This window comes from Dama dama, chromosome 15 (genome assembly GCF_033118175.1).
Source record: "Dama dama isolate Ldn47 chromosome 15, ASM3311817v1, whole genome shotgun sequence".
Classification (NCBI taxonomy): Eukaryota; Metazoa; Chordata; class Mammalia; order Artiodactyla; family Cervidae; genus Dama; species Dama dama.
The window spans coordinates 82,093,050-82,110,562 of NC_083695.1; the positions used below are offsets into that span (position 1 = coordinate 82,093,050).

Sequence of the window (17,513 nt, forward strand, 5' to 3'; positions counted from 1 at the left end):
ATTTCTGTAAACCTAAAACTACTCTAATTTAAAAAAAAAAAACAATATGCTGACTTTTGTTACACACACACACACAACCAATAGTAACACTGCACGTTCCTTATACTTTTAGAACACACTTGTGTTTGGACATAGAAACAAAGGTATGCAGTCATATCCACACTGATTGTGGTGTTTTGTCACACAGCAATTTGATTGTCCAAAGTCAGAGTCAGTTGATTTTGTTAGATCCTAGCTCTTCTTCATGTATACAGTTCATATGTCCAAGGTTAGAAATATTTTAAAATGTAAAAAAGAATGTATTTATGCATATAACTGAATCACTCTGCTATATAGCAGTAATTATTACAGTCTTGTAAGTCAACTATGTTTCACTTGAAAAAAAGTAAAACAAGATATATTATAAGTAAAGGGTAAACCACTTGACAACTTCCAGTAAACAGCTACATGTTTGATTGCTGAGTATAAAAAATACGAGGCCACCACTGTTGCCATCCCGAAAATGTCTAACCTGCCTCTTTCCTCTTCTTCCAGGTATTGCAATTGCCAGTGCCCTAATAGATATTTCACAGCAGAAGCCTTCAGACAGTAAAGACAAAACTTCAGGAGTCCGAAATCGAAAACACCACCTCTCAACACGTCAAGGAACTTGTGTCTGAGAAATAGAAACTGCTCTTGTAGGTTCTGTCATATTTGACTCTGTAAATGGCTTCCATTAAAGGCTGGTCCAAGGCCTCAGTTTTCACGGAGACAAATCTCTGTATGGTCCCAGGGCCCAAACACAATTCCCTCTGAAAGGGGAATGACCCGAGTGGCCAAAGAATGTTCCTGAGTTTTATAAAATTAATAGTATTGATGGTCACAGTTGATAAAGTTAGTTTTTACAGCTATCTTAGGCTTATCGTAGATAACATTAAAGTACTCTGGAAAAAAAAAGATGTATATTGTTTCTTAATGCAGATGAAAAATATGTAATTCATATAAACCAAACTGTTTATATCCCAGGGCTTTAAAGAAAGACATTTTATAATGCCTGAGTGATGAGAAATGTACAGTTTTTGCCTCCTAAGCAAACTTATGTCACTTGTATATGAACAGGAAATGAACAAACTGCAGTGGCTTTAAATACTATTTTATCTCCTTGTAAATGTAAAAGCAAGATTTTGATTTAGTAGGATGTAGGTAAATGTATTTAAATATTTCACAGGACCGTATCATGTCCAAACTCAGTTTTCAAATGTGATTCTTTTCCACCTAACTGGAATGCAGACCAAGATGAATCCATTTGGCTAGATGGTATTGTGCAACTTCACGGGAGGTTTATTAGAATTCTGAGTGACGAGGACATTGCTGTCGTCCATGCCAACTGCCTAACTCATTATCAGAGCTGATAGAGCATGGAAAAGCCTGTCCAGCAATCAATTTTTCCCCTCCTTCCCAAACCAGCCTCCAGTGCCACAAACCTGAAGAGAGCTGAAATAGTTATTTTACAGTATGCAAGCTTCTGCTCTAATATGGTAATTTTTTTAATTGCCTCGGAATCATTGGATCAGACCTCAATGATCCATCTGCATTTTTTATAAGAACAGATCATGTTCTTTTGGCCCTCCTCTCCTAGCTGCTAGATTTTATCTACCTTTTACAAACGCTGTGAAAAGCATTTTAGAGTCAAAACCCCCTCCAAGTCATAATATGACCCAGGTTTCTTCCTGCCAACTGTTTCACTTAGAATACAAGTAGAGAAGAGCATTTGCCGGCAAGCATACACAGTATTTCTATTTCTAACACAAGCACATTGGTGTCATGAAAGTCTCCAATTTGAGAAATAAAGTAAGTTTGTCACTGCCCACATTCAGCATATTCTTAATGATTCAAACATCTGAATGATGGCAGAAAGGGAAGATGGTTTAAGACAGCTTTCACATTGGAATGTAGAATCATGTGTGTCCTAATTTTTGACAACCGTCCACTAGAACTCAGTAGATGAACAGAGCTTGTTTGGAACAGCAGTTTCTTAACTTCAAGGTGACTACAGAATATATGAAGAGAGCAGTGACAAGAGACACATCCAAAGCTGCTTTGTGCAGTATAGTTTTGTTCAGTATGAAAGTCATTTAAATATAATTGATGTTTAGTACTCTCTATGTACTTATCACATTCTTTGGATTTCTGGAAGATAATGACACTTTACTGTTTACAGCTAATGCATAGTTACTTGCATGCTATGGTTGTGCAGTAGTGGAATATGACCCTATTGTGATATTAAATGTTTATTTCGCAATGCCACTTTTACATAGCCAGCTTAATTTGATGAGGATCGAATGTGATGTATAACAGGAATGATCGTAAATATGTAGTTGCATCATATATAAGATTGCTAGGTTGCATCTAACCATGACTATGTCATTGTTTTGATGATTAGGCATTTATGAATTATAGTATACATTCATTATGTTGGCATGATAATTTTGCTATTTTCCATGCGTTAAAAGTCAGACTAATTCTTAGATCAATTTAATCTGTAGCCTATGGGGTTCTGGTGGGGATAGGAAGTGGAACTGTTTGTTTTAACCTCCCTATGAAATTTTCTTTCAAAAAAAAAAAAGAAAGAAATTTAGCAACGTTTGTAAATGTCTCCTGAAAACAATCAAGCAATTTTATTAGCTTTTTGGGGAGCCCTTTAAATGTTGATTTTTCTCTCCTGGAAAAATAGATTGACAAAACCGATGAATACAAAAGTAGAATCATGTAAAAATAAAATGATTGCCCAGTTTGCTTAATACTCTGTAACAGTTATCATGAAAGCACGTATAACAAAAAGACAGAAATATACAGAGTTGAATGTAAAATCTATTTCAGCTGTATTTTTAGAGAGGCTAAACAAATGGAATTACTGTGAAAGAATTGTCAAGCCTCATTCATATCAAATCTCATAGAGTTCTTAAAATTTGTAAATTTGAATTTTAGACAATTATGGGACATAATGCAATGTTAAGTTAAAGTCATATACTCTGTGTTTCTGGGCTAAATATGGCTAACTCTGTGACTAAATTATGCAATATCTTCTCAATTTTCCAAAGCTTTTTACTGGCAAGAAAATACTTCACCCTATGTGAAGTAGATTGAAAAGACCTTGGGGATAATTGCTTTGAATCTGTATGATTTTCTTTTTCCCCCACATCCCAAACACTTTTAATCTGGAAGCTTCCTTTAAAAAAAAAAAGAAACCACAAGTATACACAGATACTGTTCAAGAAGTTAGGCATTAAATGACTGATTCTCTTTAAAACTTACCTTAATGGAACTCTGTACATTTCAGTTTAGAATGACTTTGAAAAATTCTTTAACTTTTAGGATGTCTTACTCCACCCAAGATGAAAAGCTTTGGTTAAATAGAATGAAAAGTTTTGGTTAAAAAAAAACAATTTTAATCATTTTAATAGTGGACAGTTAGAGATTTCTTGTTGAAGAGGATGCACATGCTCACAGATCAATTTAATACATTTGAAGAGGACTGAGGTTTTCATAATTGCTTTTAAATGAAAATTTATTTAGTGAGACACATAGAAGGAAAATGTATGCCATATACTATGGTGTTATGTTCAGTAGGAAAACTGCAAATAGAATATATTTCAACCTGTAATCGATCCTTACTGTGCTTCCCAATATCTCATTTTCTTTGGGTTACAGGAAGACAGCAGTGACTACATGGCTTTGTGCCTGCTGCAGGGTCACTTAGAGTGCAGACTGGTGGTTGGGCCCAAGGACAGATGTTGCAACCAGCTTTGAGCTGTGTGGTGCTGGCAAGTTTTACCCTTTCGAAGCCTCCGATTTACCATCTGTGTGGGGAAGCTACTGTACTCACCTTGCAGAGCTGTTGTGAACCTAGAAGATAGTGGACATCATAAACACAAAGCTTTCATGATGGGCCCTCAGTGCATATGTAGCTGGTTTTTAACAATTGTGGGGCCACCGGGCCACTCTTTTTCTACCAATCATTTTATCAATTCATCTATTAATTTTTCATTCATATTTTTACCATCTGTAAGAGCCATGTAGGTTTTTGCAAATGAAGATTTCTTGAAAACCTTGAGTCAGTTCCTATATTTCTAGACTATACAGATTTCTAAAAAAATCCACTTGGATATTTGGGTCCATAGCAGCTTTGACTCTTTCAAAATATATAGTTTTAGTAAAGCATTTTTTAAATGATTGCTTGGTGACATTTAGACAGGAACATCGATTGTCCTTTTCATGTTCAAATTTGGCAAGAAGGGATCGATCCTTACATTTGGTTGTCATACACAATACATCTTTGTGGCATTGAACATAAAACTATGATTTGAAGAGTGTTTCATATAAAAGTTTTAAAAAATTAAAACTAATCAAATGAACAAATTCTACCCACATATACTTTAAAAAAAAAAATCAACTTTCCAAAGCCTCTTTGCTAAAATAGGTGTGAGTTTACTTAGATGAGTTTGGAACTTGATCATGTGAACTGCCTGGGTCAGTGCACATTCCTATCTTTGCCTGTAGAGATTAAGATACAGAAGGACTGGATTGGACCCTGGAGATTCATATGCTTAATAAGCAAGCACCTCAGTGGTTCTTAGGATTAGGCAAATTAAGGATACATTGCACTAGGCCAAAGAGCTGCCTTTATTTACAGTTAGAATTTCTTTAAATAATGAAGTCATCATTCTAAGTCAAAATGCTTTAAATAATTTTTCAAGGAATACAAGCCATCTGGTTGGTGTTACAGCAGTGTTTTCATTATAGTGTACATTTAACATTTTAGTTGTATCAAATTTTTTAAATTAAGAACTAGAACCATCTCAGTATATATGTATACAGGTATGCATGCCAGTATTAAAACAGATTGTGTAAAAGTTCAAACCTGCTTTAAAAAGCCAACATTTTATGATATAGTATGCTATTCATCAGAAATTTAATTGCTGAAATAAAAACATTGGATCTTCCAACCTCCATTGCCAATGCAGTTTTGTTATATATATTTTTTACCTCCCCAAGATCATCTAGGAAAAAGCACTTAACCAAAGGATAAGTTTATCTGCCATCTATGACTTGGTTATAAAATTCGATTATTGAATTCCACATTCAAAATATATTTCTCTCTCCTTCACCTGATTTTTGTTGGCCTTTTCTACATGTTCTCTTTGGGTTTGTTTTTTAAAAGAGTTTTTGGATGTGGATCATTTTAAAGTCTTTACTGAATTTGTTACAATACTACCTCTGTTTTACATTTTGGTTTTTTGGCCATGGGGCATATGGGATCTCAGCTCCCTGACCAGGGGTCAAACCAGCACACCCTGCATTTGAAGGTGAAGTCTTATCCACTGGACCACCAGGGAAGTTTCCCTACATGTTCTCTTTGAATTGCAAGCTGAACACTTCGATTGTTCCTGAGAATGGACGCCTAAGTGGCCAAGATTCCAGCCAAAACTGAGGATCTCTGTCCCAACCACGTGTTCTGTGTTTACATAAGTTGTTCTTGTTGTTGTTTAGTCACTTATTGGTGCCTGACTCTTTTGCGACCCCATGGACTGTAGCTTGCCAGGCTCCTCTGTCCATGGGATTTCCCAGGCAAGAATACTGGCGCACCCGGGTGGCCGTTTCCTTCTCCAGGGGATCTTCCCTGACTCAGGGATGAAACCTGTGTCTCCTGCATTGGCGGGTGAGTTCTTTATCACTGAGCCACCAAGGAGGCAGTGAAAGTCCTCTTTCTGACTCTGGTGTAGTCGTGGCATAGCTGAGGAGTTTTCTAAGAAAAGTCTGCTTGTTCCTTGGTGAGTTTTGGGTTTCGTCCCCACATTGCCCTCTGTGTCCTGGCCCATGTCTGCATCACCTCTCTTGTGGGCCTCAGTCTGGCGTTATTAAGAAGGGAGTAGCCAAGACAGATCCAAATGCCTCTCTTCTCTCCAACCCCACGGGAGGACCAAGTATCCCTGACCGTTCTTGCACTCGGGGGCTCAGGCAGGCTGTCTGTCTCCTGACATAAGGCCTAACCCTGACGGGGCCCTGCTAGTGCTCTGGGGGATAACATGGCAGACCCTTTCTCCCGGGGAAACCCAACTGCACATCTCCCACAGGTCAGGTCAGGGAAGGGGACCTCTCTGCCCTGAGAAACATGCCCAGCCTGCTAACATGTCCCAGAAAGGTGAGAGTTTGGGGGCGGGCCTCAGAGGAAGATGTGTCTGAAGCACATGGCACCAGGGTTGAACCCTGGAGCCCCTTTCTCTTACAATAAAAAGCAGCAACTTCTCTGAACGTCTGAGCCTGGAGCCTCCTCCTCTTCAGCTGGTTGATGGTGGATCAGTGCTTATCGGAGGATTTGGGGGTTTCAATTCAACACTTACTTTTCTCTGCCCTGAAGAGATTTCCTCTGAGAAGTCACCTGTAAGTGGCTGGAGTGAGGGGCCGGCATTCCTTCAGCTCAAACTCACAGTGCTTTCTGATGAACAGGCAACCCCGTCTCCAAATTCTAATGGATTCTTCTCCTTGTTTAGCATCAGGGTGCCTGGCACAGCTACAACCACCCCGAAATATTGTCGGCCTTTACTTTCTCCAGGTGCTCAAATGAAAACAGCAAGTATTATTATTTTGCTTCCTAAATATGAAACTACGTTGTATTTTGGATGAGCTTCTAGAAACTGCACCCCGCCCCCCCGCACTCCCCGCCTCCACTCTGACCTGTCTGCCTTCCAGGGATCCCACCCTTTGATGAGGAAGTAATTCTGCCCTGCTTGACTGGTTTTGCAGCAGCCCTGAGTGAACAAGAAACTGAACCCCTCGGAGACCCCTCCAGATATGCTGTTTTCTACTCATCCATCCACAGGTTTGACCAGTTTTGTTTTTGGCAGAAGTGAAATTTTCACTCAGGCAAGACGGCTGTTTAAGCACCATCCTCTTTAAACCAGCTATGAGCATGGTCAGATAGGAGATCTCACTCTAGAAAATCCACCTTGGGAGATGGCATTACTGAGCAAATTCTTGAACCAATTCTTTGTGCCTCTGTAGCCCCTGTTGCTGACCGATACCTTGTGCCTTTTCAGTGATGTGTAGGTTGTGTTAGAATAGGTCTTGTGTGGGACACATTTGAGTTTTAGTGTGAGCTCAAATGCCAACTCTTTTAGTGGCTTGGACCAATTGTCTAAACTATTCCTAAGTAACCGGGGATAAAAAGTGCTCATCTATCTTACCTAGGTGTTGTGATGGGTTTATGTTGTTGTTGAAATAGGAAGTAGATCAGAGTTTGATGTTTTATCCTTGTACTATGAGAAGATTCAAAGTTAAATTCAGAGAATCATGTGCAACAATTCTTTTCATTATTTTGGGTAATACTGCTGCTGCTGCTGCTGCTAAGTCTCTTCTGTCGTGTCCGACTCTGTGCGACCCCATAGACGGCAGCCCACCAGGCTCCCCCATCCCTGGGATTCTCCAGGCAAGAACACTGGAGTGGGTTGCCATTTCCTTCTCCAATGCATGAAAGTGAAAAATGAAAGTGAAGTCACTCAGTCGTGTCCAACTCAGCAACCCCATGGACTGCAGCCCACCAGGCTCCTCCATCCATGGGATTTTCCAGGCAAGAGTACTGGAGTGGGGTGCCATTGCCTTCTCCATGGGTAACACTAAAGGGCATATATGTGCCAAAGTTCCCAAATAACCAAATTACAATAGAAACCAATGGTATATATTACCTGGTAATTCAGAGTTGTGCTTTTCAGGATTTTTTTAAGTGTTTATTACATTTTGCAAATATTTTCTCAGCTTTAGAGGGTAATTTTACAGCAAATACCAACAGATTGTTTTTCTTTCCCATCATCACACATCTTTCTTACCCTTCATCAACAAGTCAGCTTGTTTCCCCCTGTAGCAGACTAGCACTCTCATATCTCTATCAATGCTTAAAAAAATAACATAAAATAGGTCTTGAACATCTTTGTTCCCTTGTGACAATACACATTGGCAGTGGTAATCTTTTCCTTTAGATCAGCTTGTTTGAAATACGATGGTACTTAAAAGGAAGGCCAGCTGGAAGGACACCAATAAAAATCCCAGCTCAGCTTAAAACAATTTGATTTCAGCCTAAAATGAATTACCTTGCAGCACAAATAGATAATGGCAAATGGGATATCCTACTTATCAGGACTATTCCCTGAGGAGAGTTAGAACTCCAGGTTCATCTGAAGCTCATTGCCCTGTGAGGATAAAGAATACGGTCTTCTGAACATTTATGTGCAGATGAACTAGTTGGAAGAGGAAACAAACTCTGAGTACACAGCATCCACCCCTTGCTGATTTCTGAAGTGACAACTCCAATTTGACCTTCAACACTGCAAAAATGCAATGTGTAGACTGTTAAAAGAAACAACCTTTCTGTAAGGGAAAAATACCAAATAGCATCATTTTGTTTCTCAAGGGGCTATGTCTCTCAGAAGCTTTACAAACTAGTGGTTTGTAAAGATATATAAGGATGCTTTGTGTTTTTGTACATAATAGGCACTGTTTTAGTGACAAGATTTTCCTTTCCTAAACCATACTTAGAAGACGGTTATGGGATAGACTTTTCATTAGTAATTCTTACTTTGGTAGCATGTATGAACCACCTAGCCTTTTGCACATTAGTGAATTGATTTATTTTGTCCTAAAGTAGAATGGCCAAATAAAGAATATACCTTAATGGGAATCCTTGAGAAAAAATAAGTTTTTCTACTGTTTCAATATATCATAAGATTCTTATATCCTCTCATAATACATTGATTCAGTTAATGACAGTCTCCTTTCTCTGTCCCTCTCACCCCCAACTCATGCAAATTACTTTGTGTAGATAGTCTCAAGGTAGTCTTTGTAATTGCCCCTGCAATGTAGTCTTCAAGGGTTTATTTGCAATAGTTTCAAAGATTATAACAATGTCAAATTTATTATCTTGGTGGAATAGAAGATAAAGAATAATAATCAGAAATCTTTATAAAGTTTGAAATCTACTGTGACTATTGGCATAAAGTTTGATTCCACATGCAAAACAAGTCACTTCATGTTACTAAAATTAAATGCAAACTCCCAGAATTGGGTCTTAACCACATTAATAGCAATTTTGAAATGGCAGCATTGTTTGGGTCATTTGTGCTTTATATTACATGAACCAGTTTAAACTGTACATGAACCAAAAACATCCAAAGAAGCAGAGGTGACTGAATCAATTCTGTCATTTTTTTCAAAGGCTGTTGACCCGTGAGCTAGTGGATAAAATGGAGAAAACTAGAATAAAACCAAGCTACTATCCTCAGCTAAATAACAAGTCTTACCATGCCTCCTCCTTCCTGGGTACTTAGGTTCAGTCCCATATGACTGTTGTTACCAGAAAGCTGTCCAGAGGGCAGTGTGTGTGTGTGAGCCTTTGGTGATATTCTTTACATTGTCACAGCACCTGCAATAATTTGATTTCCTAATGCTACCCCTGTTGGGTAGTATTCAGTGTTTTCTAGATTGAGAAGGCAGAAGGGTACGTCATGTCTCACCGACCCACAGAAGCTCCTGAATCTATTGTATCGATAGATAGAGAAATAAATGACTCAGGTGCAACATCAAAATTTGAATTTCCATTTGTAGCTGGACTTTGTGAAATTTAACATTGCTGCTTTCTATCCTACTGTTAAATGATAAAGTTACTCATCTGTATATAAGCATCTGAAGTGTTAGCAGGTAATTACATAAATGAAGTATTTTACACAAAGCATTAAAATCTGTACCAGAAAGAACAGCTTATATTATTTCTCAACCAATATTGGCACATGTAAAACACTTTGAAAACTCTCAACAAGATAATAAACTCAGACATTTCCCCCTCTTTCCTTCTGAGTCCTTATCTAGATATTTTTCTTTTAGATAAACAATCAGCGGTGTGTTTACTGAAGCTTGCATTGATATTCCCCAATAGTGTTTGCAACTAGAGTTTTATTCCAGCAGCTACACGAAATGAGTCCACAGTGCAGAGCAGGAGGCCCCTCTGGAACCTGAGATTATTTGTTCTCTCACTGCTCTAAAGGTAATTAAGGAGCATTGCATGTTTCTCAATTAATGATTTCTCATTCAACAGGGGATCTTTGATGCTAATTTGTTTTAATCAGGGCAGAGGCTGCTCAAAAACTCTAAACAATTCAGTGAAGAGGAACTAGGAATTTTTAATCAAGTGGAAGAGATTTAAATGCTATGAGGGACACATTTATCATGCACTTTCAATTCCCGTTCATTTAAGTCTGCTCTTTTGAGTTTTAGACACCAAGGTGAGAATTATTAAATAGAGTATATTGTGTTACATAATATGCTTTTCCTTATGCATTTATGTGTGTGGGGTGAGAATTATTAAATAGAGTATATTGTGTTACATAATATGCTTTTCCTTATGCATTTATGTGTGTGTGTTTCATGGACCTCTTCTCCCATTTAAGTCCTATTTATTTACAAACTTCATTTCTCTGTATAGTTGTGTTTCTACATACATCTCACACCCTTATTTATTATATACACTTATAGAACATGCTTATGTAAGAGTAATTTACATATAGGTAGCAAAAGAATCAAAGAAGTTGAGTCATAAGGGACCATTAGGTTTAAAATTTTCTTTTCACTCCTTGGACAACTGGCCTGAATGGCTTCACAGCTTGAGCTGCTGAGTCACATTGCATTATGTACATGGAAATACTCATAATCTATGAAGAAGTTGCACCTTGAAGGGGCATTACACTATGACTAGATCGTAGTTTGTATAAAAAATGACTTCAGCAGGAGACTACTGGTTTATGAACATAAATATTCAAAGTAACTAAATTAAAATACTGCTTTCTCTAATAAAAAGGTTCTGATCATCTCATTTTGATATCGTCAAGTCAAGGCTACTTTGCAGGAATGTCAATCATGTGAAATGAGGTGGGTTTCTTTTTTCCTTTTTCTAACCAACTAAATATAGACAAATGTAAAGAAATGTTTGAGAGGCCTAACTAGTTAAATACTTACTGGTTCCCTGTATTTAAATAAGTGTGAAAGAAAAAAAAAATTTTTTAACCAGTGGTTCTCAAACTTTTAGAGTACATCAAGATCACCTGGAGGGCTTATTAAAATAGATTTCTGGTGCCCAATACTAGAGTTTCTGGGATGCAGCTCAAGAATTTTATTTCTAATAAGTTCTCGAGTGATGCTGAGGTGGGAGCTGGTGACCCCACTTTCAGAACTCCTGTTGTAAACAAATCAATCAGAAGGAGATGACCATGGTTTGAATGCAGCACTCAACAAAAATTCCAGGTCCTTCATGTATTCCAGTGTGTTTTTCACAGATTCTCTGTCAGAAAGCAGCTGGACCTTGTGTATCTGGGGTGAACTCTGGGGAATTTCTGGATCAGTTGGGTAGGGGCTAAGTGGTGAACTTGGGCAGAGAGATGACATTAGTGCCTATATTTTAATTCATGGAAGCTCCCTTGAGGGCTTTACTGGAGTTGCAAACATTTGAAAACAAACTTCTGAATAAAAATAACAATCTAGCACACCTGTACTGGTGGGCCTTGCCAGAAGCCAGACTGGCTTGTAAAAGCTAGACCAGGGTGATGTTTTCCAGTCCTGTAGATAAGAATGATCTGGGGCTCTGTCAGATATCTGTGCTTTTAATAAGGGCTCCAGTTAGCTCAAAGACAAGTTTGAAGATCTAGACTTAAGTAGAGTTTTTTTGTTTTTCATCGTGGTGCTGAAATTGTTGATATAGAGCTTCAGAGGGAAGCCCATTCATAAATCCTCCATCTGGGCCAGGTGCCTGCCCACTGCGCAGACTGACCTCATTTGCTTAGTTTTCCCTGACATGTGGCATACTTTTGTGGGTCATGAATTGGCCTGGTATATCTCTCAGTTGTATAATTAGGCCACATTGTGTAATAAGTTCAATTGTGATTTGCTCTGCTTCCATCAATTCTGCTGCCTCTTGTATCATAAGGCAGTTTGGGTGTTGGGGAGACTAGGTTCTCCTGTAGAGGCAAGAATGGTCATTTCATTGTTTACATTTGCCCGTAAAATCAGTCAATAGGTATGGAATAAGCTTCCCGAAGATGATTCTGTTTTGACAGATATCTCCTAAAAGTTCAAATAGTGAATAGTTCCTACTATGTGCCAGGCAGTATGCATGTTATTTAATCCTCTTACAACCAATAAGAAAGGATGATTAGAATCCCCTATTTTACAGAGGAGAAAATTAACCTTCCCAAGTTCAAGTGGCAGATATGGGAAAAGATCTACCAGAGTGTGCCCCGAAACCTGCTGGTGATTAATTAACACACAGCTTTCAGACAACAGCAAGAAAAGTGATGTCAAAAACTCCAGCCATCATACCCTTACTTTAATATCTAATGATTGAAACAGTTTTAATCGAAGGGATATTTTGCCCTTTCTAATGAGCAATCTGAGCTTTCCAAGCCATCACAAAAATGAGCTGGAAGTCTCCCCAGCTCTAGGCAGTCTCAGGCTTTCAAATGCCCATGACTCACCATGCCCATGAACCAACTAAGTTAATCACACAATCATCGTGCATGTTCCTGGGCTGGCTTCAGACCTAATCATGTCATATCATTGGGTCACAAAAAATGCCAGTGATCTAATTGAATGTGACTTTGCAATTACAAGTTACATCTTGATGTGATCATATTGTCAGCATTCCACTTGGTTGGGATTTACAAATCTCTGTGGTTGGGCGGTTCATCGAAGTCCAGAGCAAAAGGTCATCAGAAAGGTGGTCAGGGCCCTCACAGAGACTCACTTGTCCGTCATTACTACTCCATTTGGATAGCATTTATCACACTGCCCTCTTTTACTCTCTCCACACCCTATACTGAACAAACCTCTCTTTGCTGGATTCCATCTTGCACTGTTGCTTACCCAACTCTTCGCAGGGTTCAGAGCTCTCAGAGAATAAATCACAGGTTATAATGGGTGCTCTGTATTTGTATCAGTTCAAATTGCATTACAAGTTGCAATAAGAGGCATTCCAGTTCTTTCCTAGAACTCTTGTATTATTCTCATAAATACCAGCTGTTCAGAAGACTTCTTTACACAGATCTGGGCTTTGTTGGTGGCTCAGATGGTAAGGAATCTGCCTGCAATGCAGGAGACCCAGGTTTGATCCCTGGGTCAGGAAGATCCCCTGGAGGAGGAAATAGCAACCCACTCCAGTGTTCTTAGCTGGAGAATCCCCATGGACAGAGGAGCCTGACAGACTACAACCCATGGGGTTGCACAGAGTTGGACACGACTGAGGGACTAACCGTCCCTTTTCTTCCTTTCCTTACACAGGTTCTACAATAATCGGAATTGACACACAACGCTTTTCAATGAAAGTGTGTTCGTGGAACTAGTCTGGCTACTTCACTTTTCCTCAATCTTAGTTTTCTCATCTATCTCATAAAGGCCCATGACAGGGCATGCTGGCTGGTTCTCTCTGCTTTCTTACCAGGTGACAATGCTATTGTGCTGGCCTGGATTACTGTGCCTTAGATTTTTATGGCATTAGCTCCAAGAAGGCTGCGTTAGAACCCATCAGGTTAGTGCATGCGCGTGTGCATGCTCAGCCCCCCCAGTTGTGGGCACTCTTTGTGAGTGTATAACCCCATGGACTATAGCTGACAAGGCTCTTCTGTCCATGGAATTCTCCAGGCAAGAATACTGGAGTGGGTTGCCACTTCCTTCTCCAGGGGATCTTCCGACCCAGGGATTGAACTTGAGATTCTTGAGGCTCTTCCATTGACAGGCAGATGCTTTACCACTGACAGAGACATCTGGGAAGCCCTTCACAAGAAATACATGTCCTTAAAACAGCACAGAAATCTTCACAGGGGTGGCATTTTCGAGGTCACAATTTTTATTCTGATTTTGTCCCACTTTGGTTATACTTCAGATTGGCATGATATCACATTGAAAGAAATGGGTATCATAGCCTTCTCACACATTTTCTTTATTTTATTTTACAAGAGAGCCTTTGAGGTACACATACTTCAAATATCTTTTATTCACCACCACCAGAATACTCAATCCTTGTTTCATTTCTCAGTGAAGCTTAATTTCTACCCAAAGGAAAACATATTGTGCCTTCATTGTTTCAGCTGTGTTTCGAACCTTCATCGCCTCTAAAGGGACATTCTTTCTACTCAGAAGATAAAATGAGATGAGGAGAATTAATCAATCATTTGGACATTAAAAGATTGTATATGAAGAACTGCTAGTTAACAGGAACAGGAATGTTAATGTCCTTTAGTCTCCAAAAGAGATGTTTGCAAATATCTTTGTGGCAGCCAACTTTCAGAAGAGACATCCCAATTACATTAAGATTATATCGGGGAGAAATAGTCATTTCTCCATTCAGGGCCAGAATAAACAGCGAGTCTCCAACAAGCACGGCTCTAACATTTTAGAAGCATGCCAATGCTAGGTAACTAGCTGGTGTGTTTATATGCAACATGCAGATGTCTGACCTAGATACATCTCTAAAAATTAATTTAACAGTGCTGCACTGGGCTCGGCTAATACTCTAACAAGTTTTTTTCCCCCTTTAATGATGAGCATAAAACCTGAGGGCATTGTGTTTGATAGAAGTGACAGCTCTGCAAGATGCAGGCTCCAGTCTGAGTAAGTGTGCTGACTCAGAAAACAGAAGGACAGTGCTGGATGGGAGGGGAGTTGTCGACAAATTAGTAACCTTCTCGATTAGAAGTTATGTAGCTAATCAGTGCTATAGGCATGCTATAGCCATCCCAGAGGCAATGGTGACATCCTTAAGATTTACTTCTTAAAAAAAAAATTGGCATAGAACCTAGAATCTGTGCTATGAAACGCCCCGTGTCTCTCTCTTTTGATTGTTTGATATATTTTTGAATTCCATAGCCTCTGAATAAAGGAAGTCATTTTTTTCCTTCTTTCTTTAACTCCCTTCTCTCCCTACCCCCAGCCTCAAGAAGGGCCATCATGTTACAGAAACCACACAGGATATTGAAGTCTTTGTCATTCAAATGTGCTTAGAAATAAAATCACAGATGTTTGTATATTTCTATGATATTGCATAATTAAGTCTGATCTCAGTGAGGGAATTCGAACAAACAATTCTACCAGAAAAATAGGTATTTATGTCTATTTGCCTGGGATTTTCTTTAAAGTAGCTCAAGTTACACTGAGGATTAATTAATCTTGTGACTGATTGCTGTGATGTGTGGAGCTGAGGGAGCATTCGGAGGGTTTGGGAAGTGTTTGCATGAGATGTGGTGCCCAGACTGAAATAAACATACTGAAAGGGACATGCAAGAAATATCTTACATGGAGGGGGTTTAGATATTTTAGATAAAAGGGGAAGTGACTTAAAGGGTTTAGCAGCTCAGTGTCAACATTAGATTCCTAATTATTACAGGTAGGATATTCCCAACTGTGACTTACAGAGATAACTAAAGGATTCTTGAGACTCTATTATACACTCTGGAATGAGAACCAAAGGCACACTTACCATATAGTAAGTGCGTAAAGCCTCATAGGAGTGATTGGATGTTCACACAGGAATTTAATGCCGCTCCTCACTGTGAAGAACTGGTGGGTTTTTAGTCTTTAGTCCTTTAGTCTCCTTTTGGTGGTCGTATCTGGACTCCAATTCTCCATGCCTTTCCTTGTTCATTAGGTTTCTTCTGAGGTCAGGTATATGCAGCTACAAACAATAGCAACCTGAGCAAACAGGGATTAAACCATAAGGAATTTATATTTTACTTAACAAAGAAGTCTGGCAGTAAGAGTCTGGAGATTTTGATGGCTCAGAGATGTTCCCCTCATTTTCCTCCTCAGTGGATTGACTTTTCTCAAGTGTGTCTCTCTTGGTCACAAGATAGCTGCCATTATTCAAGGCTTCAAGTCTTCCTGTGACATTACACAAAGGGCAATCTTGTTTTCTCCTTAGAATTCTCTGGTCTTTCATCAGGAATAAAATCTCTCTTGGAAGTCCATCCTGACCTTCAGCTCATCTTCTTTTAGCTTTCATTAGCCAAGACTGAGTCACATGCTCACCCTGGACCAGTCCCCAGCAAGGGGTAATGTGATTGCTGTGATTGGCTCTGACCCTGTCTACTCAAGGTGTGGTCCAAGGAGAAGCATAATTAACTTCACCAGGGAGCCTGTTAGAATTGCAGGGTCTTAGACCCACCCCAGACCTATTGAGTCTGCATCATGATCCCAGCTTTAGACCAATGATGATTCATCCTCTGGGGCTGGGCATGTTCAAGGGAAAGTCAGGATTATGCTAGCAGTAAAGATGGGAAGTGCATTGGGGGTAGGCAGCCATCAGTATCTGCCACAATCTTCTAGTCTCAAATCACATGGAATCATCACCTGTTTTGGTGACTATGATTTTCTCTCCATACAACTCTGCAAAATGTCATCTGCTTATGTTATGTGCTAACCCTCGGAATACTTTTGGTCCACTTGAGTGACCCTGCAGCAGTCTCCCTCATCTGCTGGCACTTGGATCGTGCCAGTGATCTTCCTGAGTGCTGGGTGTCACCCACTCCCCTTGGCAAGAGGAATCCCTTCCTGCATAGGGCCCAAACTGAAAATGGTCTTCCTGTTTTGGTAGACAGAATAATGACTCCCAAACATATCCATATCCCAATCCTTGAAACCTGTACAAGTTACTGCAAAAGATACTTTACAAATATGATGGAAGTAAGGATTTTGAGGTGCTTCGCTGGTGGTGGAGAGGTAAAAAATCTGCCTGCCAATACAGGAGATGCAGGTTCGATCTCTGAGTTGGGAAGATCCCCTGGAGAAGGAAATGGCAACCCTCTCCAGTATTCTTGTGTGGGAAATCCCATGGACAGAGGAGCCTGGTGGGCCACAGTCCATGGTACTGCAAGAGCCAGACTTGACTAAACCACCATCACCAGGATTTCCTAGCTGCTAGATTGAGAAGGTTAAATGGTGGTAATGTTTCATTGCCTGGGGCAGAATGAATGATCCAGAATGCCACATGCAATGCTTAATCTCAAGTCAGTTGGCTGTTTGGTCCCTTTACAAGAGATGGATGGTGGCATTGTGCCCTGCTTGAGGTGTTGACAGACTTAGCCATTAAACAACAACAGCAAAGGATTTTGAGATGGAAAGATTATCCTGGATTATCCAGTTAGGCCTTAAATGTCCTTGTAAGAATAAAGCAGAGCGAGGATTGATTTCAGATGAAGAGAAGACAGTGTGACACCAGAAGTTGAGGTTGGAGTGATGAGCGACACACTGGGGAATGCCATTGGCCACCAGAAGCCAGAAGGGGCAAGGGAGGGATTCTCCCTTCGAGCCTCAGAGAGAAGCAGCACTTGCCTTTAGTCCCCAAAGACTCATTTCAGACCACTGGCCGCCAGAGCTGTAAAAAAAATAAAGAAATAAATACATTTCTCTTGTTTTAAGCCAGTAGGTCTGTGGCAATTTGTTACAGCAGC

At 39.6% G+C, this 17,513-nt stretch overlaps 1 protein-coding gene across 1 annotated transcript in view; it reads left to right on the forward strand.

The window, feature by feature from the left end:
• ATRNL1 (attractin like 1) overlaps nucleotides 1-4,965 on the forward strand; it is a 766,939-nt gene extending 761,974 nt beyond the window's left edge. The window contains exon 29 of the mRNA XM_061162736.1: nucleotides 535-4,965. Coding sequence (XP_061018719.1) covers nucleotides 535-659 — 125 coding nt within the window. The 3' untranslated portion in view covers nucleotides 660-4,965. The remainder of the gene's footprint in view (nucleotides 1-534) is intronic.
• Nucleotides 4,966-17,513: the final 12,548 nt, after the last annotated feature.